The sequence below is a fragment of the Idiotropiscis lumnitzeri genome, chromosome 1 (genome assembly GCF_059441095.1).
Source record: "Idiotropiscis lumnitzeri isolate Australia: NSW breed Sydney's pygmy pipehorse chromosome 1, RoL_Ilum_1.0, whole genome shotgun sequence".
NCBI lineage: Eukaryota > Metazoa > Chordata > Actinopteri > Syngnathiformes > Syngnathidae > Idiotropiscis > Idiotropiscis lumnitzeri.
In genome coordinates, this window is record NC_142391.1 from 18,932,009 (window position 1) to 18,956,884 (window position 24,876).

General features: G+C 39.9%; 1 protein-coding gene across 3 annotated transcripts in view; it reads left to right on the plus strand.

Moving 5' to 3' along the window:
• The window catches only part of sntg2 (syntrophin, gamma 2), a 30,780-nt gene extending 8,398 nt beyond the window's left edge, over nucleotides 1-22,382 (plus strand). For 2 of the 3 annotated variants that reach the window (XM_088304702.1, XM_088304719.1), the window contains 13 exons: nucleotides 53-96; nucleotides 1,459-1,500; nucleotides 3,179-3,266; nucleotides 5,955-6,034; nucleotides 7,733-7,857; nucleotides 9,312-9,441; nucleotides 12,312-12,350; nucleotides 13,592-13,708; nucleotides 14,472-14,543; nucleotides 15,683-15,892; nucleotides 21,561-21,653; nucleotides 21,825-21,935; nucleotides 22,004-22,382. In XM_088304702.1, coding sequence (XP_088160828.1) covers nucleotides 53-96; nucleotides 1,459-1,500; nucleotides 3,179-3,266; nucleotides 5,955-6,034; nucleotides 7,733-7,857; nucleotides 9,312-9,441; nucleotides 12,312-12,350; nucleotides 13,592-13,708; nucleotides 14,472-14,543; nucleotides 15,683-15,892; nucleotides 21,561-21,653; nucleotides 21,825-21,935; nucleotides 22,004-22,147 — 1,295 coding nt within the window. In that variant the 3' untranslated portion in view covers nucleotides 22,148-22,382. The remainder of the gene's footprint in view (nucleotides 1-52; nucleotides 97-1,458; nucleotides 1,501-3,178; nucleotides 3,267-5,954; nucleotides 6,035-7,732; nucleotides 7,858-9,311; nucleotides 9,442-12,311; nucleotides 12,351-13,591; nucleotides 13,709-14,471; nucleotides 14,544-15,682; nucleotides 15,893-21,560; nucleotides 21,654-21,824; nucleotides 21,936-22,003) is intronic. The other variant, XM_088304711.1, reaches the window with a different exon arrangement.
• Nucleotides 22,383-24,876: the final 2,494 nt, after the last annotated feature.

Here is a 24,876-nt window from a genome sequence, read left to right on the forward strand (position 1 = left end):
TTAAGGTATTGTTTTCATGAGCCTCGAAATGCTTGTCCATTGATGTCTGCAGCCGATCAGACAGGGAAGCTCTTCGTTGGTGATGCTGTGTTAGAGGTGAGTTCATCAGCATGACTTGCTTAAGATGAAGGGGTCACGACCAAGGGTTTTGCATCCTATTTTGAACATTCTTCCATTTTGTGGTGTGGCATTTCATTTTGGAAATGGATAAGATCATATTTTGCTGGTTGATCTTAATTGCTTTTATCAAATGAACTTAAACATAGTCCAAAGGATCAAGTTGCAACAACGCAAAACGTAGGTGGAAGCATACAAAAGGTAGGTAAAAAAAACAACTAAATAACAGGCAAAATAAACATTAAAAATAATTCTAAGAAAAAAAGTCACAACCCGGAACGGGTCTGGCCAGCCTTGACTTTGCGAGGGGGCTTGTGTGTTCCAGTGACCCTGGAGGCGAGTTCTGCCTGGTAGGGGTAACCCCGTTGGCAGGCCGATCTCCAGGGTAGGTTTCAGACAAACAAAGACCCCAGCGTGTCAGTGTGCTGTGATTTGGCAGCGCCACCAACCGACTATCCTGCGCAAAGCTAAGAACCCTCCCAGCCGAATACAGAAAGAAATCGGACTGCCCAACATGGTCGCGAACCCCTGCCTGCCCCTGACCAACGAGTACGGATCAACCTTCGTCAAAGCTGGCAGGGCTCTGTGAAGTTTGTTGGCAAGGCAGTGCCGAAGTAACAACAGGTGACCATTATATCTAGAGTGGCCCCGTACGACGGACAAGCCTTTATGGTGTGGGACTCGCATGCAGAATGTCCTCAGGGAGTCCCTCATCAGTTGGACACCACTGAGCGACAGATTACTATCATGGAAAGAGAACAATTATTGTTGCCTATGCCACCACTCATGGAGCCGATGAGGATGTGAAGGACGCTTTCTTCTTCCCAAAAAGCCTTGGATGTCGGAGAGGACACTCACCACCATCCAGCGGCGACGTGAGGCTCGGCTCCGAAGCGAGCTGATGGGGGTATCGGTGACCGAACCATCTGCGTAAGGCTCTGGCTGAAGACAGTGACAAGTTCTGGCGGGCAAAAGCGCACGACCTTGAGTCTGCCGCCCAAAGAAACAACACGAGCCTTGTTTCCAGTCTTTTGCGCCAAGCCCGTAACAAGACATGTCTTGGTTAAGACCTTGATGCAACCCTAATAACTACAGAAACAAACTGCCTTCGTCCTTGGCGGCAACAAGTGTTTCGGGGCTCGTGAAGGGCTGGGTGACCAGTCGAGGAGCGCACGCACGAGGTGAGGATGGGAGGTCAGGTTTGGTGCTGGGGCGGCGTTCTCTGATGCTATTGTCACTAAAGCGAGAAATGAAATGTCAAACTATTGTATTGATTTACGTGCTAAGAAATAGGGAGCAAATGTTACTTGACTGAACCATCTTCTCTCTTGGTTTCTTTAGGTCAACGGCATCAACGTGGAGCATTGTACTCATGAGCAAGTTGTGAGTATTTATTTATTTATTCTTTAAGAAAATGACAAACAGGAGAGATAATAAAAACTGAGGTGCACATCAATAATCCGAGTTGTCATCCTTAATCTGATAAATTGAAAGACTACATTGATGTAATAGATGTGTTTGGGTTTCAGGCACATAAAAAGAGTACATTTCTTGTTCGAGCAACCAGCAGAACTTCGGTAGATAGATAGATGACGTGAAACGATTGCTTAGTTGCATGAAGTAAGCTGTTTTCTAACTGTCCCTGAAGGCAACACCTCCCATAGCTAGCTAGATAGATACTTTAATAGATTTGCTTACTTCATAAAGTTATACCTCACTCACATGACAAACATGCACACACGCGTAACGACAAATTGTGTGATACGCTGATGGCGATACGTACTATATCTCGTTTATTCCCTGTGCCAATAGGGTTTTTAATGGTAAATCTGTTGGTGATTTGTGACACAGGTGACATTTACGTTAGGCGCTAGCAGCTAGCTCCGTCCTAGCTGGACACCGCAGGGCTCTTAAAGCTTGGACTTTTCTTTGTAAATGTTGCATGAGATAAATCAGTCCTTCACTGTCTTTGTCCCAGTGAATGGCGGTCACCACTTCCTCCTTTCCCTCCATGTTGCTTTCAAACAAGCCTCGTTAATGTGGCGGACACGACATAGCCAGTTCTCCGTCCCCCACCGCCTATAACAGTCTCAACAATGAATGAGTCGGGGCGACCCTTTGAGCTCAATTTATTAAAACAATTTATTCACTTATTGTCCATCCCCACATTCCCAATTCATACCAGAGTGTCAATAAATACTTATCAGTGGTGGGCCGTCAAGGCTTTCTCTGGTGGCCTCACGTAATCAAGAAATCATGAACATATTCTTTATATTGTTGTCATATTATATCCTAGTGTTTAATTTTTAGGTTAGAGTTTTTATCCAATCAGAATTCATCTAGCTCATGTTGCCAGGCACATTTCATAATACCAGTGGCACGCACTATTCGTCCGAGCCCTTCAGATAAAAACGTGCCGGCTTCTGTTCCGTGTCTCAAGGGGGCTTTTACAGTTGATAGACAGTTGCAATAGCCAATCAGATCAAGAGTTGATGACAGTAAGGCCTTCTCGGTGATCTTACATTGAAGGTGAAGATGATTGGATACTTGTGATTGGATACTGACTCATGAGGAGGCCGTGCTATGCAGAATCAACAGACTGGCGACCGTTCGTAAAATGTCAAATATATTCTTGCTTTTTTAAACCACAATGGTCGAAGGAGGGAAAAGTGTGGATTTAATTGCAGATACACTTGCGAGGCCTTTTTCAAGAGAAGCTAGAACTCAGTAGTTTGTAAGTCTTTCCGTATATTATTTCTCCAGCTGTAATGTCATAAATGATGGCAATACGAGGGGGATTTCCTCAAGTCGGACTAAGTAGGACTTCACTGAAGGCCAACGTGTGAAATGCACGGCCTGACACTGATATTTATGAATGACCTACTTAACATGATTACCTGAATTATAATTTCTCGGGATCAAGGCGGTATTGAACTTTTTCCTACTCCCCTTGAACACATAAACTGCACTGTGCTTTTTTGCTTTGATTTTGTTTTCATGGCTTCATGTTATGTTGTGTTTAGATAATCAATCAATCAGTCAATCTTTCGACATCTTTCAGGTTCACCTTTTGCGCACCGCCGGAGATGAAGTCATCATCACTGTGCGGTATTTGCGAGAAGTCCCATCCGTTCTCAAACTGCCTCTCGGTAAGAATCCTACATTTGATATGTTTTGAAACGTTGGAATAACATTTTAAGTTTAGTCCAACTCACTGTCGGAATAGTTTTATCGAATAGTTTTAATTCTTCTCAGGAAGTTCACTTGTGACGGTGGATGGATTAAATGATTGCGATAAGAGGATATTTTGCGTGCTGTTTATCATTTATGTCAATCTGAAACAATTAGCCATGCATTGAATTAACTTTGCATATCCTAAACCTTGCACTGTCATATCTTGAAGATCCTAGCCGCATTAACAAGCTCCTTGGACGGCATCATTCGACACAATTGTACACAGATCGCCATAAAAATAAATGACAATGAAACATTCGGTATCGGGCATTTAGCAACTGAGCTTTAACAACAGAGATGATGTTGTCAAGCTGTCCATCAGTCATCGTGCTGTATTGTCCTTTTGTCAAGCGGCCACATCCTTGCACACTCATGTGAATTGTTCTTATGGCGACGCCAAGACATATTGCAATGCAGGCAACGGGAAGATGTTTGTCGGACAAAAGCTTGAGGTTTTTCTCTCTCAATCCATTTCTGGAATGTCAAGGCCCAAGTTCAACTTGAGACTCTCGTTCCATTATATGGATCGAGGGAGCTCTGATTTCCTATCCGGACAACTCTCAATGCTTCTGTAATCTCCGATGAATGGCTTATCTTTCCAGAGAATGACTCGAACAAAAGAAGTTCATGACAAGTCAAGAAGCGATCCAAATCCAAATTCAATGGCTGCTGACTTGGGGATGACTGCGGTGTGTAATGAAGTCTCTCCATCAAGTGCATTCCCAGCTGCTCCTGTAAAATGTCAAAACTTTAGTGAGCTAGTTGGGAAGTTGCAGAGTAATATGACGAATGATGAGTTATGTCATTTCAAAGGTGGCAAGGCTTTATTCCGCAATAAAGTCCGAATTGAAGACCGTTACAATGCCATTTTTTTCTATAGCATAAGTAAAATTGTTTTTTCTTCTTTAGAAATTTTTCAACAAAATAATTTTACAGTGTTTGAACATAACACTTTAGTATTTGAACACCCTGCTATATTGCATGTTTTCTCACTCTTCATAGGCAGGCGGGTAGCGTGGCCATACCAGCGTCCTCGCCGCATTGCTGCGAATCGGAAGGCTGGCGGTTGTTGAGTTTTCTCACCAATTTGTGATGTGCGTGCTCCAAGTGATGCCTTCCATCCTCCTAACGGCCCTGGTGTCTACTCCAAGTTCGAATGAATATCATGTCAGCATGCTGTTAGGTGGCAGCCCCCCATCAGCTGACGAGCCATCGCGGGGGCTAACTACCCAGCATGGTGAACGACTCGGTTACGAAACCGAGCAAAGCAAACGAAGGTCACCAACAATGGAAACTTCAAAACGGTCATCCACCGAAGTGGTGCCCCCGCAGCCTCGGTCATGCAGATCCTCTGGAGGCCACTGCGTCAACATCGACACATCTCCTAGGAGACGGAGCTCAGGGTCTTATAATGCCTCAGTCAATTGTTGTTTCAGTTTTGGACCCATCTCTCATTAGCGAGGGTGAGGGGGAAACAGACTTGACAGTGAGGATGTGGGCTGGGAATTTAGGTTGGCGTGGCTGCTTTACAACACCTCATTGTCATTTTGAGAATGTGCGGATGTCACAAAGAAAATGTCCAAGAGCCAGTGTGTGGAACAGAGGCTTCCCACTGGCGTCACATATGAAACAATAGGAAATAATGAAATGCTAATGCTGTCTGTTTCTTTCTATTCCCTGCTACGTGCTTTGGTTTAAACTTCGGTTCTGACCGGAACAAAGCGATCAGAACATTTTACTACTAGGGTTGTTTTTTTAATCAATTAAATTGATAAACTGCACAATTTAATCTATTGGTCTATCATAAGCAACTCAAATATACTACATAAGTTACAGAGACCTCAAAATAGATTTTTTTTTTTACACTAAATGAGTCTGGTCAATGCATTTTTACTGAATGAGAAGAATCAGAGATGCAAATTACTATTATTATTATTGTAACAATAAAATAATATATAATATGGTGATATATTCGATAATATTTATGAGTGAAGTGTTCTGTTCAGCAGCAGGTGCATTTTGTTTCTGAAACTTCATAGCTCTAAATGGTAAGACCTGTATTGCACAAGCTTTTATAGGTCAAACATAAAAACAAAAAGTGAAATAAAACTCCCCCATGTGCTAGAAAAAAGAAAAGATGCTTTTGAAATCAGTGTCAAAGATTAGTTGAGGGATATGTGACGCTATCTCTGATTAAAATTTGCTGTTGGCCAAGGTGTGAGTGGAAAAAGTGCACTTTTGCTCCCATTTTTCAATGTGTGCTGTTAAAAAGTGCATCCGGTCTAACAGCATTATTAACACTGTTTGTACGACTACTGTTAAAACCCAGAATGTAGATGAGCTGTTGGGTTTCAAACAATTAACTTGGATAAAGCAATCGCTAGCTTCAAACGTAGAGACAGTATTGAGTATCATATTGTATCTACAAATCTCTAAATTATGTGGGCTTTCGATCAGTCTCGAAAAGCTGACAGATATGAAAAGAAGGAAAATGCGGGTGAAATCGCTTTGCTATTTGAATTAATTACAGTGGATAATAAAATGATATTGGACTGAACATTTGACTTCAGGAACATTGTGAGAACTGTGTCTCCTCTCGACAGGTTCTCCTGGGCCATCCGGAGATCGCAACGATGAATCCACCTCCCTCTTCGACTGCAGCTCACATTTAAATGGCGACGCAGTAAGACAGATGTCTGACATGTGCTATGTACAGAATATCTCATGAGTTCTAATATCCAAATGTTTCCATACTTTTCAAGTTATTATGTTATTATATTACGTTTTCACATTTATGTTCCCAAAACTTTCTCTGTTTGCTCCTGTTTTCCTTTTACACTACCAAAGCTAGTTTGCATCGCAATGGCTTAAAACAATGATACTCACAACGACAATTGATATTGTAACTTTTGTTTGGCAAAGCAAAAATAAATCACACGAGTATATTTCTGAATGCTGATAAATGTTGTCTCGGGTCCACGAGTGATTTTATTTTGATTGAGGCAGCCAACAACCATCACAAAAAAAAAAACTAAACGAGGAAATTAGTACGTGTTCTCTAACAGGAGATCATCATAATAATAATAATAATAATAATGCCTTTATTAGTCCCACAATGGGGAAATTCGAGATTCGAACCCAGGCCTCCTGGGGAGACTGGGTCCTGAACGCGGCGCCTTAGACCACTCGGCCATCCTGGCAGCCACAAGATTCGAACCCAGGCCTCCTGGGGAGACTGGGTCCGGAACGCGGCGCCTTAGACCACTCGGCCTCATGTGTACCTTGTCACTTAAATTTGATCCCCGCTGGAAACAACCCACCTCCTAGATCCTCTTTCTTTCATATCGTGTTCCATTACTTGAAATTCACTATGGTCACGTCATTGAAAACGATTTAATTGTAAAACTTTGTTGATGTAACAAATAATTTTTGAATTACAGATTTTTTTTTTTTCCCAGGGAGCGCCACAGCCAGAAGCAACAGACAATAGAAGAAATGATACGAACGGCATTAATGCACAATAAAATGATAAATAAATTACTGAGTTAATGTGATAATTAACGCATTAAATTGCCCAGCTCTAATTTTAATTGCTTTACATTCGTTCGTTCGCTTCTGCTTATTTTAAGCAGAGCAGCCCAGACTTCCCTCTCCCTAGCCACTTCATCCAGCTCTTCCTGGGGGGATCTCGAGGCGTTCCCAAACCAGCCGGGAGACATAGTCTCTCCGGCGTGTCCTGGCTCGTCCTCTGGGTCAACTCCCAGTAGCCTTTATCCCTTTCTGGACGAGTGATTCGAATTCAATATTTTGCATTTCATGCATAATCATTGATCGACTGTAATGTCATAATTTGCATGAGCTATCAATGACAAGATCAAATCAGCAAAAAAGCTAACCTATTTTTAGCCCTGTTGTGTGTCTTGTGAACAGAAATCTTTTGTGTTTGGTGGTGTGATGTGCCTTTTTCCCCCCTCCCACTTCTTTTGTTGCAGCCTGACACTGTGCAGTAATTCACCATCTTTTGATGCCTATCAAATTAATCGATTCGAACACGAAACAAAATAACGCGGCGACCTCCAACTTGGCGGGTGCGGGTGTGTCCATAGGTCACCTGAAAGTTGTTTCCTTTGTAAAAAAAAAAAAAAAAAAAAAAGCAGCCAATGTTTGTCTAGAGTAGCAGAACAAAAGTTTTGATGGTGTTGTTTATAAATGACTGATATAGCTTTCACAAAAATGAAAATTTCGACTTTTTCGAACCTTTTGCATTGTTTAAAAAGCACGAGTTTTATGAAGTAGTTGCCATCCCATAAAGTTTTTGATGATTGGGAGCTTAAAGATAGCTTAAAGAAACTCATTGTTTATATATTTTTTTTTCTCCCAGGCTTTTTCACCACCTTCACCCTCAGCTAATGAACCAAAGTATGAGAAGCGCTGGCTGGATGCCATTTGCCTGCCCCTGTTGATGGCCAGAGTCTCGAGATACAAAGCTGGCACGGATAAATTAAGGTAAGGGTAATCCAGCGTGATGTAATTCACCTTTGTCGGGCTCATTTCAGCGAGTGCTGCTGTTGGCTTAGCAAGCACTTTTGTTAATGCCAATATCTATGCACGGACATAAACGGCTTAAAAGGTTACAACAGTCACAGCTCTGATTTCGAAGGTGTGACTGAGAACATGCATTTGATTTGAATGCTCTTCCCTTTATGTTGATTGTTTTAACTTTATTTTAACTGTTTTAAGCATCTCAATGTCCGGTAATACAAATGTCAACACCAAAATAAACGCAGGAATGGTATGCGATTTTTAAAAAAAATGGATTTTCAGCCTACATTGAGGAAAAGTATTTTAAAAATTTTTTTTATTATTATTATTTTCCGCTTACCTGATCAACACGGACTATGTGTATCATTTTAGATGTTAGTGTTTTCTTTTTTTGTTTTCTCTAAAATTAGTATGTCTCTCTATAAAAAAAGCCACTAAATGGATTTTGCTAAAATTATAACTTTAAAAAGCAATAAACACAATCCCCAGAGGCATTAAAAGAATCCATTGGAACCGCAAATAACAATGCGATTCAATTGGAATTATTCATATTTCAAAATTCCAGTTTTGGTGCCTCGACCCGAACAGGAACTTCCTGAGACCAACATCGGAGGTTTTGCCAATTATTGAAATAAGACGTGGGCACATGTCGCCGATTAAAAGTGCATTTAACTTGGTTCTATTAAATCAACTGTTGCCTCAGTGCAACGCTTGCAATATTTTCATACAGTACAGTGCAAAGTTTGCACGACATGGACTGTCTCAGCCGACGGCGTGCGTTACATCTGTCAAGTCATAGTAATTTGGTGAGTTGAGCAATAAAATATGTGTATCGCCACAATTGACACATCTTATAGCTAAATGGTGGGTCAACTTAAATGTAAAAAATATATAAATGCAAATCACCAGCTAACATTGGCGTCCAATATGTTTTTTGTTGTTGTTGTTTTTTATGCTAAGTGAGTGTGTGTTTTCATCTACACAAGACACATAAATTTTTTTCACAATGCTGCGGCCATATTGCTCGAAGAGGCAGGTAAAATCTATTTCCTCACCAAAAATGATTTTTGAGTTACTATACCTGATATTAATCTGGACTGGGTAAACAAATTGTTCTGTTCTGTTTCTGTACAGGCTTTACCAGATTAGATTAGCCCACGGGTGGGCAAACGTTTTGATTGGCGGGCCACAATGGGTTCTAAATTTTGACAACTGAATTATGAGAAATTCATTCTTAAAAACTAATTCATCTTTATTTTTTTCCTTTGATTCCCCGAAAAAGTCATCACATAGGTCAGTCACGATATGCACAAAAAGCCACGATAGTTGTTTTGAACTCCATATCTGCTAACATGACAACAATGTGTTCAATCTTCTCCACCGCTCCTCCTCTGTTCTGACCTCTTTTTTTTCTTCAGGCCAAACTGTTTTGAAGTCTTTGCCTTGAATGGAGCCCGGCCCAACGTTCTTCAATTTTGCACTGCAGCAGAAACCACAGACTGGCTCCAAGCAATATCAACAAAGATCAGTGACTTGACCCAAGAGAATGTAAGCACTTCTCTGCATTAAAGGACTCATATCTCGTATGTTCGCTGAGAATGAAAATGAGCAGACAAACCAAGTTTTGAGAATTAGTACAATACAGTATTTAGTGGTATCTAGTTATCGTGGGCGGGTAGCTCTGCATGCTTTCGGCTTTTTCTAACCAATTGCATGTTTTTGCACACCTTGACACAAAGGTGAGTGTAACTCCTCGTATGATTGGCGGAGCCACGAAAGAGTCATGGCGTTTTTTTGTCATTTCATTTTAATCATTGTCATGCATTCAAAATGAAAGTAATGTCAATATTTTTAAAATATGTCAACTAAAAAGTACACATATTGGTGTTACAATGTAACGTTACAGGGAAATACGACCAAAATAATACCAAATTCCCATTTCCGGTAAAATGTGGACCCCGCAGCACAATCTTTTAATAATGTCTGACGTTCATCCCATACGTATAAAATCCAGTACCACATGTGAAAGTGGATTTGAAAAAATGGTAATTGAGCCGTTCAGACTGTTTATAAAAATAAAAAAATTAAAAAATCGTATTCAGGTTGCATACGAGCAAAAAAAATGCAATCTGCATTTGCCTGCAGTGTGAACCTAAAATGTCGGACGAGGCATGACCGTCATGAAATTGAAACATCGTAGCTGGAGCTCTCGCAACTCGAGGACTAAAAATCATAATCATAATAATAATCATTCCGAATTTGAATTTCCAATTGTCACAAACTGTTTCCACTCAAAAGCGTATGCCTGAATACATTCCTAACGTTGGCAAGCAATGCCATATTGCTGACGGTGGAAACCCAACTGGAACAATACTTATTGATGACACTGATTAGCACTCTGTGAGTTCCAGTGGCAGCTCAGCCCCTGTGCTGACATAATTGTACCTTATTAATGGCTGTTAAGTAGTCATTCAACGTGTGCACTCCGAGCTGATTTCCTCTTATTTGACTTTGTCACACTGACGTGACGCGGACTGCTGTGCTCGTTTGCTGATTGTGCAGCTGCCTTTTTGATAAAATGTGAAATTTATTCACGACTGCATCCTTGTGCCAGTCGAATGTGATTGCTAAATGGTCAATCAAGATATTATTGTGTGGAGACTTTGGAGGAGATGATCATTTGTTTTAATGACCTTGAAGCAGCCAGTAGTCTCCCCTCTGTTGATGACATCTGGCACGATGGAGGTGTCTGCTTTTGTTGTTCTTTAATATTCTATATAAAATGCTTAAGAGTTGGTTGTGTACGGTGCTTAAAAAATGCTGCACAACGGCATCTATTTGAAACGACATTAGCTGTGAGCAGCACGTCTATGCTATTTGTTTATCAGGGACATGCACCGGGGAGGACGGGCTCAAGTCAGGAAAACGGCACTTCTTGTAATTTACTCATGAATAAACGTATTCATTTGGCCACATAAAGAGAGTTTTTTCCCTCGTAGTATTTACTGGATTTATCAAAAGCGTAAACAAGAACAAAAGAGGCTGTGACAACATGGGAGTTTGTGCTGCTGCAGGTCTAGTTTACCGTGTCTGGGAATTTGGCACATTGTGCTACACCATAATGGGCATTTCGGCAGACCAAGGGTGTTGACTTTTACAGGCCCCTGGGGCACCTGACAATTTGGTGACAGAAAGTCAACTAGACTTTAGACCAACCAAAAGCAGGTCTAAGTTGTGGCGCCAGTGGTTTGACACGATTTTAGTCGATTTGATCGAATCGCAGGAAGGCAGATTCGACGCTGATTTTTACCTCATTGTATTTTATTCATAAATGTGACAGCAGTATATATTGAATTCCTTTGAAGCATTTCAGAAATCAATTCATTGAATGCACTTTTATTCCGTGATAGGTGGTCAAGGCCTCCTGTGCTGGCCCAACATAATCAAGAAATCATGATCGTATTCTTCACCTTGATGTTATATTATATCATAGTGTTGAATTTTTAGGTTAGAGTTTTTATCCAATCAGAATTCAGCTAGCTCGTGTTGCCAGGCAGATTTCATAGTGCCAGTAGCACGCACTATTTGTCCAGTCCACTCCGAGGCCTTCTGATACAATCGTGCGGGTCGCCCCTGAGCACTTTCTATTTTGCTTCTCCATCCTTACCGTCATCAGACGTTTGAATTGTAAACACTCGCCGCTCGCGTCCTCGAGGGCGCGCGCACTGGACTCTCTGTGTGCACTGAAGCAGGTGGGGCGCCGGTGACAGTCACGGAGCAGAGAGGCACCTATCAGTGACCTTGCCTCTATTAGTATGAGCGATTAGATCAAACCATCCTCGCGAACAAACAGCTGTTTAATACATAAAATGGCCACTCAAAAAGTATTTTCCTCCCATCGCTTTGGCGCCCCCTCAAGCGTGGCGCCCCCCTTTTTTCACCTGGAGTTAAGTGCGTGCACCTCATGATGGCCACTTTACCCTATTTCTCCGGCCAGTCTAACGTCTGCGATTCGGGCACCCTTCCATCGTGACCCCCTCCGTCCTTAATTATAAAAATAATTGTCCTCCGTCCACCGCCATCTTAATCCTTTTCCAAGCGCTTACGTCCATGCACTTCGTCTGTGCGGCCCAGCTCAAAAAACAAAACAAAACAAAAAAAGCATGTTGTCGCCATTGGTGAGAAGAAGTTACATACATAAACATTATTACAATCTTATTAGCTGGATAATTTCATATTCAGATCCTCTTACCGTAATTTCCGGACTTCAAACCTCACCTGATTAAAAGCCACGATAGCTAAATTTTGCCATAAATTTGTTTTATGCATGCTCATTCTCGTCATGGCTTTATATTCTATTGTATACACATTTCAGACATGTCGCTTTGCTACAAAAGATCATTCTATTTTTGTCACAGATTGAGATGGAAAACAAATGCAGCTCTTCAGATGATCAGGTATGTAATCGCAGCGCTACCACAAATGGACAGCGCAATTGTTTGACTCCCATTGGATGGTGAACAGGAACAAGCATGACCTCTGTTTTGTAACTGTGTACTACTATTGAACATAGCACTTATGCGTTCAAATTGTTTGACACATATTTTTTGTGTTATGTTGCGCTCTGGATGTATATTGACCAGAGCTGGGCACTTGACCCATTTTTGCCGGTCAGTCCGCCGCCCTCCGGTCGCTATCTCGGTACGGTTTCGGCTTCGACCCTCCGGGCTTATTCATAAAAATTTTCTGTCCCGAACCCTGTTTGTCAAGCAAAATGTTAATTGATGTGTACCAATAAAAAGTCTCTCTTTTTTTTTTTTTTCTGTGAGCGTGAGAAATTTACCATCCATTACAATACAACTTCTACCAGAACACTGGTCAACTATTTCTTTTTTTATTTATTATTTTTTTTTTTTTTACTATTTTTTAAAAATCAGAGAGCCAAGTAAACTTTTTTTTTGTTTGCTCTGATTCTGAATCCACCCTTAATGTTTTCACCAGCGTATGAGGTTTTCATCATGATATAACATCATGATATAAATTAAGTCATAACAATAATATAATATCTGAGATACATTTATATTTAGTCATACTGTATTTATGAATGAAGCGTTAGGTGCAGCAACAGGTGGAATATTTTTCATAGCTATAAATTACAAAGTCTGTTTTGTGCAAGTCACACTTAAAAATCAAAAATGAAAATATTTCTAAAACCTGATGAGCTAGAAAAAAATACATTACAGGACACATAAAACTGTTTCTGATTAAATTTTCTGTTGACCAGTGTTCTCTTTTGCTATTTACACTAAGTGGTAGAGTGGTATGTTTGGTTTGATTGATTTTATTTTTGTTTCAACAGCAGGTGTGTAGGTGGGTTGCTCAAAATGTCAAATTATATCAGCAAGATTGCATGCAACAACAACCACAAATATATTTGAATCCCTTCCGCCCATTCTTTAACGTCACCAAGAGGCACCCAAAGCCGGAGTTTTCCCACGCTTTATTCTTCAGGCAAACAAATTGAATAAGAAACAACTGTTCAGGTTTTGCAATTGTTTCGTGTAATTGACTTGGGATCTGTCCCACTAACAGTGCAGCACGATTGGCCGGAACCAAGACAAAGGCAAAATAAAGGCCTCGTCTCAGATAATTGTCTGATACTCTTGAGTAAGTGGATTGTTATCTTCTTCATTTCCAGATTGTTCACATGGGCTGGGCTTGCGAAAGAGAAGAGGGCAGGGCTGCTTCACGGAAAGCAACTTTCAAGTTTCTGGCACTGAGAGGACAATATTTTCATATCTTCAGAAGTCCACCGGTAGTCAAGAGTTAATATTATGATTTATTTTTCTTTTTTAATAAACCCTTAATTATCCGTGAGTGCAACCGAAGTATATGATTGTGTGTTCATGAGATCTGTCCTGTTCAGCACATTTGCAACTAGTAGTATGTATTTAGAATTATATGTTTGTTTTGCATTTACAAAACTGGTAAAGTGTCACAAAAAAAAAACAAAAAAAAAAAATCCAACCTGTACCATCACAATTTTCACCGCCCTCTTACTGGGGCAGTAGAGATGGAAAACTTGCAGGAAAAGAAAATATGAGATAATGTGCAAGATGGACAGGTTGGATGTCACAGATGAACCAGGAGTGTTTTTTTTGTTGTTTTTCTTCAACTATCACGACGGCAGATAGGGAGCACTACACGGGTGAGTCCTTGCGATGGTCACTTGATGAGCGGAGAACTCGAAAACCATCCGCACCCAGAGCCGATGGCACCTCGTGTGTGTGGGCTTAATTCTCTTTCAAACTTTATGTGCCGGGTTCTTTTTTTTTGTACGTTTACTTGTTTAGCCCTGCATAAAAGTACAATGCTTTTTATTATAAATAATTTCCTGTAATACAAATCAAAGCCCATTTGTTCATAAACGATTACGTTATCACGCTATTTACTTTTCTACCTAATTGACCATAATTGATATTCATTACTTTATTTTACAAATAGAAGCTTCTAAACTGAGCCAAGCGCTTCTTTTAACGTACTTCGATTCTGATGCAGTCATATTTTTTCGTTCTCAGCTCAGCGCTTCTGAATGGGGCCAAGCAGAAACAACATATAACCTCTATGAGGTGCTTTTCAAGGTTCACAAGGTATGCCCGGTTTCACAATTATAAGAAGTATATTCACAAGCATACACACAGTTATAAAAAGTATATTCTATCACATCAATGTACATTTAGAATTGAACATGGGTGGCGACATGTCTGACCGCATCGTTCCGGAGATCTAAAGGATCCATCACAAATGGATCAGTCACTGCAGTGTGTGCAAAAAATGCAATGTACTTACTTTCGTCACTAGAGGGAATTGTAGAAGTAGTTTGTGAGGACATTGTGCTTGCACCTCCGCTGAAGAAATTGGTGGTAGGCTTGCCAAGTGTGGTCCCTCTGATGCGCTGTTGTATGCACGCTTTCAATGACACTTTGAATTTGAGTCTTCGCATTCTATTAGTTCACCACTAGAGGGCAGTAGGTTTTAATACTGTCTTTTTAACTGTCACACAAGTGTATTATTTATTTATTTTTTAATATATAGTTATTCGACAACTTAATTTGCAACAACTCACAAAGTGCTAATAATAATAATTTAAATTTCTGTTTCTATAAGCATTATACGGGGATATCATGAAAAAGACCAAGAAATGGAAAACAAACTTGTGAAATTAATCTTTTCGATCATCACTGAACTCAATTTGGGCGGCACGATGGACAACTGGTCAGCACGATGGACTCACAGTGCAGAGGTTGTGGGATCCAACCTTCCGATGTGGACTTTGCATGTTCTCCCCGTGCCTGCGTGGGTTTTCTCCGGGTATTCCGGTTTCCTCCCACATTCCCAAAACATGCATGGTAGGTTAATTGGACACTCTAAATTGCCCCTGGGTAAGAGTGTGAGCGCGGATGGTTGTTCGTCTACATGTGCCCTGCGATTGGCTGGCAGCCAGTTCCGGGTGTCCCCCGCCTACTGCCCAAAGTCAACCGGGATAGGCTCCAGCAACCCATGACACTCGTGAGGAGAAGCTGCACAGATAAAGGATGGATGAACTAAATTCACACATGGGCTACTGGTGACCTGGATGTTTGTGTGACTGTAGACGACATAATTTTCTAAAAAAGAAGAATTATGGTAGCCCAACATACTGTTCGATTTAAGAATTTCCATTGCGGTCTTAGCAGCTGTTCAAATAATATATCTAGCTAAAAGTGTTTGTGTGTGTTTGTGTTCGCAGCTATGGATGACAGAAGACTGCTGGCTTCAAGCAAGACTCTACTTGGGTCTGGAGCATTCCCTTGAGCAGCAGGACAATGAGTCTCTGTGCTTCAGCATTCTCATCGGACATGGACAGAGCCACACCTTCCGAGCAGAGCTGGCCTCTGACCTGGCTGTCTGGGAGAAGTCCTTCCAAAGAGCCGTCTTCATGGAAGTGCAGCGAGTACGAGTAAGTATTTCAACTAATCCTGTCAACCTCGGAGGCCTTGAATGGGCATTCACAATGACAACTTTTTTTTAGGACGATATACATTCACGATAAAAGAAAGTATGGTTGATGTTATTTTAATGACACTAATATAACAATATTGCAGCATAATAATTTCAATACATCCTTTTTAAGCATGCACGGTGCTACACTGAGGCTCAGGGGTGCTATGTATGGTGTTAGAGTAAGAGTTTACAAAAATGTAACGTTGGCCCACATAAGCTTTCAGTGAGCTTTCCGTCTCACGAGACCTCGGGGCATTGACAATGAGACATTAGACGGACATTGAGGTATTGTTGGAATTTAATTAAATGTGAATTACTAGTATATAAACCCTTAATTAACGAAACGTACTCATGCGTGTTCTTTTTTATATTCAAGGACATTTCAAATAAAGTTTTGTTCCGATAATGACTTCAATTCTCTGGAGTTCCGGAAATAGTACAAGACCGATATCTGGGCTGTTTTTCTTATCCTGGCGAGGGCCCGCATCCGAGATGGATGCAGTCAAGAAAATCGTGCCCCTCCTCACATATATATGATTGTCACTTAGACAGGTTTCTCTCTCAGAGGTCACATCGATTGAAATCGGTCCTCCTCTCTCCCTCCTATCTCACGGGTCCAAGTCCAAGGGCTGGTCTCGAGGTTGATCCTCGTCTGGTTCCACGGTTTATCCCAAGGCTTGGCATCCTGCACTCTTGTCTGCGGGTAATTGCGCACGTTCAGATCTCAAATTGTCGTGTCTTTAAATGTGTTTTTCGCAATGGATTCCTCGTGACCCGATCACTGTCAAATTCGGTGTGTCTTTGGCTCTGCTGTCTACGTGGCAGATGTGCTTTAGCGATTTTGTTGTGTCTTTGGCAGAATATGAAGTGTTGTTTGTATATGCAGACCGAGTATGTGTGCGTGCGTTGCAAATGAGAAGTGCAGATAATGAACATTCTACAGAAATCCAAATATTTAAATTACTATATAAATCGCAATCATCCGGTATCCGCAGCACCAGACATGCCTCCAAATAACAATAAGCAGGTGCATGCACCAGTCAAACGATTTGAAAATGGCAGCGCTCGCTGCAAAGTTGTCAAGCGGTCACATAAATTCAGTTTATGTTTCATTAATGTAACCAAAGACAGACTAAAAGAAAATACTCAATGTTATTCTTTACTCCGCCGAGTTGTATTGCCTGCGGGTGCTTATCCATTATTGAAATAGAAAGCTGTTACATCATAAACAGGTAGAATCTTACTGGGGGGGTGGCATGACTCAGTGGTTGTCTCCCAAACCAGAGGTTGTGGATTCAATCCGGATATAGGGACCAATATACTGTATATAATATTAATCATGTTTTATGATGATGCCAATTTTTTAATCATTGAGAGTAATTATTCTAATTGCAATTATTTGCACAGCCCTACTTTGCATGTTCTCCTTGTGTTCGTGGAGGTTTGTTCTGGTTTCCCAGCGTCCAGAAATATGTTACTGAGGTCAGTTGAAGACTAAAATGTTGATCGGTTTTATTTTGACGACAATGATGTGCATACAATTGAACCTCTCAAATCTATCACGACAATGTCTGTGAGGCTCAAAGTTTGACAAAAAAAGTTTGAATTCAAAGGATCAATGCATGTTTCCGCACGTGCGCACAAATCACTTTGCAGTGGGCATTTGTTTCTTTTTTTGTTATTGTTGACTGACATGTTCTACTCAACATACAAACCGTGCATGTCACAATGACATAATAGATTTGATGCTTAACTGCGGGGATAGACCGAGACTGGGCAGATTTTTATTGTTGTTTTTGTTATCCATGGAACATATGGATTATGAACTAAAATTGGTTGTTGACCTGTCCAGCCTCTTGCCCACAGTTTGCTGGTGGTATAGAAAAAAAATGAATGCATGGATTATGGAATGACTTCTCATTGAGATTCATTTTGCCAATGTTTGAGACCACTATCCAACTATTATTTTGTCTTGCAAAAAAATATATTCCCACCCCTCATTCTCACCGCAGGATTTGATAAACGCCACACGGTCGATGAGTACCAACTCAACCCGTTTTGCTGTGACGCTGATTTCAAGCCGCTTAAATTGCTGTTGAGGGCCTAACAATTCCATCTGACAATCTGTCACGGTCTTGGAATGGGAGTTCACAGCCAGTCGTGGTCAGTGAAATGGTTCATTCCCGCCTAATAAGCGACTCAAAAAAGCCGAGAGCAGGATGTATTCAGCAGCTTATAAACTATCCTAAATTACTTGCAACAGACACACGCACAAATGTTTTATAGCATGTCCCTCTCATGCCTATACTTACGTCAGACTTTGCTAAAGAGATTTTCAGTGAGAAATATTTCATGTTGTTAATTCCCACTGAAGAATCCTTTCCAATTAGTGAAGTGTTCATGCTCACCATGAGTCTAACTTGGGGTGACAGCATGAACCTAAAGGCTGCCATGCCTTTCTTATCCCTTCTGCAGCCCAAAGCTCTTTTATAGATGGGACCTGTGACATGTCCCATGTCATACCAGTATTCAGTCTATATATATATTAGGGGGGGGAATTGATATTGTAATAAATTGTTGCTAACTCTGTCGCAATAAATAATCGATAGCCTGGCGGCAATATCGATATTTCAAAACAACACACATAATGGATTTACCTCGTCATCACTGTCCGTATTTAATCTCTCCTGTCCTGTCTGTGGGGGCGCTAATGCCGCAAACGGTTCTAAAATTGCCGGGATCGGCGTCCGGTGAAGAGTGTGAAGAATTTACAATAGAAAAAGAACTAATGTAATAATGGTGGAAAACCCAGAAAAAACAAATCAAGTTTCAAGGGTTTCCACTCGAAAGTGTGGAGACACTTCGCTTTTTACGAGACCGGTGACGGGAGAACACTGGATAAAGATTATGCACTTTAATGACAGTTTATACTGACGTTTCAGGTTCAGAAAGCAGTGCAGTGTCTTGGTTTACATAAAACATGTGATTAATGTTTGTGCACTTTAATTCGTCCAGCTGTAGGTACAGTGTTAAGACTCAGCGGCAGTGAAGTACTTTTCAAATGCACCTTTCTTTGTACTTTGTACACGTATTGGCATTGAAAAAAAAATTGTGATGTTTTCATTTTTATGGCCATTTCTTTTCTTTTTTAGTTTGTGTATTGTGATATTATCGTTATCGTGGCCCACATATCGTCACAGTATCGAATCGTGAGTTACCCGTCCCACGCCTTATATATATATATATATATATATATATGTATATATTATTTATTTATTTTATTTTTTTTCATTTCTGTGAATCGATACTCACTTGTGACAGAGTGGCGGTATGCGGAAATCAACATCAGACAGTCTTTCCCGGCAACAGTTTGAACATTCAAAATATATTCTTGCTTTTTTACCTCACGATGGCCAAAGGAGGGAAAAATGTGGATTGGATTATAGATATATTTGAATGGCCATTTTGAAGACGGACGTGTCAAAAGAAACGCTCTCGTGAGCCAAGGTCTGTCTGTATTTTATTTGTCCAGCGGTGGCGTCACAAATGAAGGTGTTATAAGGAGTATTCATTCAAGATGGGCTAAGTAGAACTTCACTGAATGCCTACGTGTGAAATGCACGGCCCGCCACTGATGGAATGAAACACAAAGAGGCTGATGAGACAACGAGGCACGCCAGGACAAGACACAAACAGATGGAGAGATCTGATTGCCTGATACAAAAGAGTGGCCACCATCAAATTTACATCAAAATGTAGGAAACTGGAATTCCCATACTCCAAAAGAAAAGACGCAAAATATAAAGGACTTCCAAAAATGACTTCGTATAATTAAGCACCGGATTATTTTTTTTTGTACAGTGTATAGATACTGATACAGAATCTTAAATGTTCCATCATTTGATTTATTTTCAAGGTCCTATTTTATTAAGCTTTGATATTCTTTGTACTGACTCATCCAAATGCAAGAAATGAAGTCATTGTACTCCTGGTCAGGTCAGATCGTTGATGGGTCAAAATACGTGACTGATAAGAGTTTGTTGATCAAGGCATCCTGTCAGATCCCTCTCGCCACCACTTTCCACCTCCACCAGAAACATCAATATTGGACACTCCTTTACAAAGAAAAAGCCTCATTCTTGCTCCAAATGTTACCCTCATTTTGCTGATCACAGTGTAAGATGTTTCTTTGTCAATTTGGCTCATACATTCCAAATATTTCAAATTGGTTTGATGGAGCCTCTTTTTATTGATTTTTTTCCCATTAATTCATCATGAAAAGCTAGACAAACAAAACAGTGACTTATGATCGTAATTCGCCTAAGCGTAGGATAGACTTTATAAAAAACATACAGTAATGAAGTCATTAAATATGATGTATACAATTAAAAGATAGCGCATACAATTAAAAAATTGTGCATCATGCGATAGTTCAAGTGTGTGCATGCCTTGGCCACCAGGGGTCAGTATTATACGTTAAATATATATATATATATATACACAATTAAAAAATACACATTCTTAGCTGACTATAACTTCATTTAAAAAAAACTGTTAATTTGCTCTAAAATTTTTCTCCGAATATCAGTACAACTATGGATATTTATAATTTTTATTCATCAAAACCGGTATCAAAGGAGATTTTCCATAAAACGGGGTACATACCGAACAGTGCATTCTCACAACTACAAAATTATTCGGCACCAACATTCACTTCGGTAAACAATATCTAAGAATAAAAGTTTTGTTCACTACCCGTTTCCTATTTTTTTTTCACTGTCCCATATTTTATGCATCTGTGCTCTAATTGGAGTGGCTCATTATCCTTCTCAGGTAGCCAGTTCCGAAATGGCTTCCAAAACGCTTTGTTGTATTTACAGTCAAAAAATATGTCTGAGTTACTAATAAAATCTAATGATAATGAAAATTGGTACACAAACATCTGATTAAGAATAGATATCTTTTATCATACTTCTCTCTTTCTTTTGTTTTCCTTTGTTTTGTTTTAGGTTTTCTTTAGAAATTGCACTGCTGATAGCACAGGCATTATAGTTATTTAGCCGTTTACGTGACAGTGCCCGCTAAATTGCTAATGTAGCCCTGATCTTAATTTATGTCGATATACGTAGTGATTGTAATAAGTAGAGGTTAAATTGGTTCAGCCCGACCCAACCCAGGCCTGCAATGAACTTGATTTATGTAGGAAGACAGAGAGGGGAAGCGAATGTCAGACCCGGACCGAGCACCGCTCTGTGAAAAGGGACTGGTTGCCTTTTTGTGTGATCACATTTGTGACAATGCCTGAGCATAATGATAACTTTTCAAACAAATTCTCCCAGTTGAACAAGACTGTAAGGAGCATATTCAATAAACATTTTTATTGTTTATGTTCACGTGTCAGTTCTATCAGGTGTGATAAGCGATTGTTGTCTATTCGTCAGAATTCGTGCAAGATTCCAAAGATGGTCAACTAATTCGCAAACAGTTTGAAAGGTTGCAAACTGTTTTTCTTCTGAACGTGGCCTGCATTGAAAACATGAGCAACCTTGGTGGTGCCATGCAAAAAAAAAAATTGTATGATTTGTAAATATTAACATGTTAATAAATGTCTTCTTTCCCATCAGGCAAAAAGCTACATGTGCGGCATCCGCGGAAATACACTGTGCTTCACCATAGATTTTGATTCAGGCTTTTCGTGTTTGGACGGATCGTCAAATGTAAGTCATGACATTAGTTTTCCATTTGGCAGTTTGCCTGTATTGACTTGTTTTGATTTGCTCCATCAAATTCCAATTGCACAGACAATTGATTGTTCTCGCCATACAAACGATTTCAAAGTGGTGCTCCTTATTGCAATGGGTTTTATGAATCCTCTTGTTCTCTTGTAGACGCTATTATGGCGATATAAATTCTCTCAACTTAAAGGCTCCTCTGATGATGGAAAAAACAGGGTCAAACTTCTTTTCAAGAATGCCGACAGCAAGCAAATAGACATGAAGGTATGAACGTGGCTTCCATGCATGCAATGATGACATGTGAGCAGTAATCTTTTATTTACTTTTTCCAGGAGCTAGAGTTTGCTAATCTAACTGCAGTCCTCCACTGTATTCACTCTTTTATTGCTGCCAAAGTGGCCTCCATGGACCCTCTCTTTACATGCAATCAAAGCTCGGGTGGGGATCACATGAACATGGACACGGCTCAATCATAGTCGTTTGTGCGCAATGTCAGTCCATATAGTGTAAGTTCATCACTCTTGTAATTCTTCATCTATACACCAGGAAAATAAATTGCAGTGTTCAAAATGTTTTGTTATGTTAACAAGTGTGTGATTTGGTCTCTTTGTTTCATATACATAATATACACAAATCTCACTGGAGCCACCCCATTGAGGCTGTTCAGTATAATGTGTAATTTAAATCTGCACAAAAAAAAAAGGGATGCAAATTGGCAACCTGAATGGAGGGGGGGGGGGGAATTTACCAGCAAGAAACTGTTCTTTGTTGGCATTGTCTGAATAAGATTTGTACGATTGTTTCTTTTTGTTTCAAATAAAGTCATTGCAATTATATTGACCATGTTCACACTTGGGGTGAAATGGGAAATTTCACAAACATGATCGAATGACTCACTTGTGTTTATCGTGCAACGCAATGTAAACAAATCTTAGTTGTGTTATAATTTGAAGCTTGAAAATGTTTCTTTTGTTGCATTTTCAATAACATATTTATTTTTAAAAAAAGCAATGGAATCCAGATGCGTTATTTCTTTTGTGACTCTCAGTTTGAGATTGCAGTTGCGTTATGGGAAACGCACAAGAATTAATTACGTTAAAGTTAGCGGATTTCATTTGTCTGTCTAACTTAGGGTTGCGTGTGTCTCCATGTGGTATTTAATGTATGACATCTGAGCATTGCTAGGGTTGCTGTGGAACAGCATTCTCAATTTGTTTCTCTGATAGTTTAGTTTAGTTGATTGATTGATAATTAATCTCTTTGGAGAAAATCAGGCATCTCGGGACTGATGGACCTTAATAGAAACTCCAATTCCGATTAAGTTTGGACTTTCTTTAAAACATACAAAGTAAATTAAAAAAAGAATACATTGATTTGAAAATAATTTTCAATCTACTTTCAATTGAATATACTATAAAGACAAGATATTTAATGTTCTAACTTTTTCTGGCTTCAGAAGAGCCATATATTGTTTACCTTTCTCCATCGTTACAGAAATGCGTTATTTTGTAATGGTATATTTATTGTGAAAAGCAAACCGGATGTTGTTGCGTAATGCACTCTGTTCAGTGACGTACAGTGACGCTATAAGAGATTGACTCCGCACTGCGTCTTCTGAGCCAAACACACCCTATACGTGTATATGTTCTCAATTTTCTGCGATATATGTCAGTATTTACATTCCGAAATATGTAGAGATATTTGCTTATGATTAGCCTTTAAGCTAGCGATTGACGCATTAGCTCCCGAACGTTAGCATGTTAACTTAGCCAACTGTTCGGCATGTAGCAGCAAAGGTTGGTACGTTGTTTTGTTGTGTTTTATTATGGCACAACGCTTAAGTATTTTACGTGTTTATTGTTACAATTTTACACCTTCCCGACTCGCCTCTACGGTGAATAAATAGCAAGATTCATCAACAAGTGTGGTCATTGAAGGAGTTGTGTGTCTGCCTAACTGTAGCGGGGGACGTGGTAAGGGCAGAACAAAACTGATAAACCTTAGAGTTTTTAGAAAATAATCATTCACTTACAATTTTATGGCTGCAACATGTTCCCAAAAAGCTGGCACAGAGGCATAGTTACCTTTCTGTTACATCACCTTTTCTTTGAACAACATAAGTTTTCAGGAACTGAGGACACTAATTGAAGCTTTGCCAGTGGAATTCATTCCCATTTTTGCTTGATGTACAGCTTCAATTGTTCTCCAGTCCATGTCTCCGTTTCAAAATTTGCATCTCATAATATGCCACTGGAGACAGGTCTGGCCTGCTGCATTTTGTACGACCACTTTTCCAGATACATATTTTAGAAATTTTGCTCTCTTCGCCAGCAGTCGCAAATGTAAAATTAATTAAAACTAAATAAAAGAATAAGAGTAATGATAATAATAAATGAAGTAAATGCATCAAATTTGAGAAAATAACTGATGTTGGTCTCTCCCAGGGTGTCATCAAAGGAAAGGCAATTAATTAGACATAAAATGTGAACACTGAGAAAGAATTCAACAGAAATAAATCATCCAAAAATCCGTCATTTATCGTGGTAACTGGTGACCTGAACTCCCTACAAATGGTGAAAACCTGTGAAGTAGAGATTGACTTTAATAACAAGATTATTTAAAATCTTTATTTTGGGGGAATTTACGCCCCCATTATGTCGCCCCTGTCATGATCTGTTTTGGTTGCTTTTTGGTCTAGTATTTAGTTTCAGGTTTTCCTTGTGTTGCTTTGTCTGTCTCGTTTCGCTTATCGTGTTCACCTGTGTTTGTCGTACCATTCCCTAGTGTGAGCCAATCAGTTCCCTCCAACACTTTGTGTCTTGTCCAGGTGTTCCTCGTTGTCTGGTCAATTTGTTTGTTTTTAGGTTCCTTTCAGTCCCTGTCTGGTCATTGTCTGCTGTTTCAAGTCAAGTCCCTCTGACCTAGTGTTTGTTTTAGTTTTTCCGTGTGATTTATGAGTACTGCGGACCTTGTTTGCCTTTTTGTACTGTTCTTTTGTAAATTAAACGTTTTGTTTGTTTAAACAACTCCCTCCATTTGGCTCCTCAACCATGCCAATACCTGACGGCCCCTACATATTATGAGACATTGATGTAAAAAAAAAAATAAACTAATGCATTTTATTCAATTGCATCATACATTAAAGGCCTTGAACCTTTGGGGTCCTTTAAACAAACTGTCACAATGACGCAGATATTTGCTATGG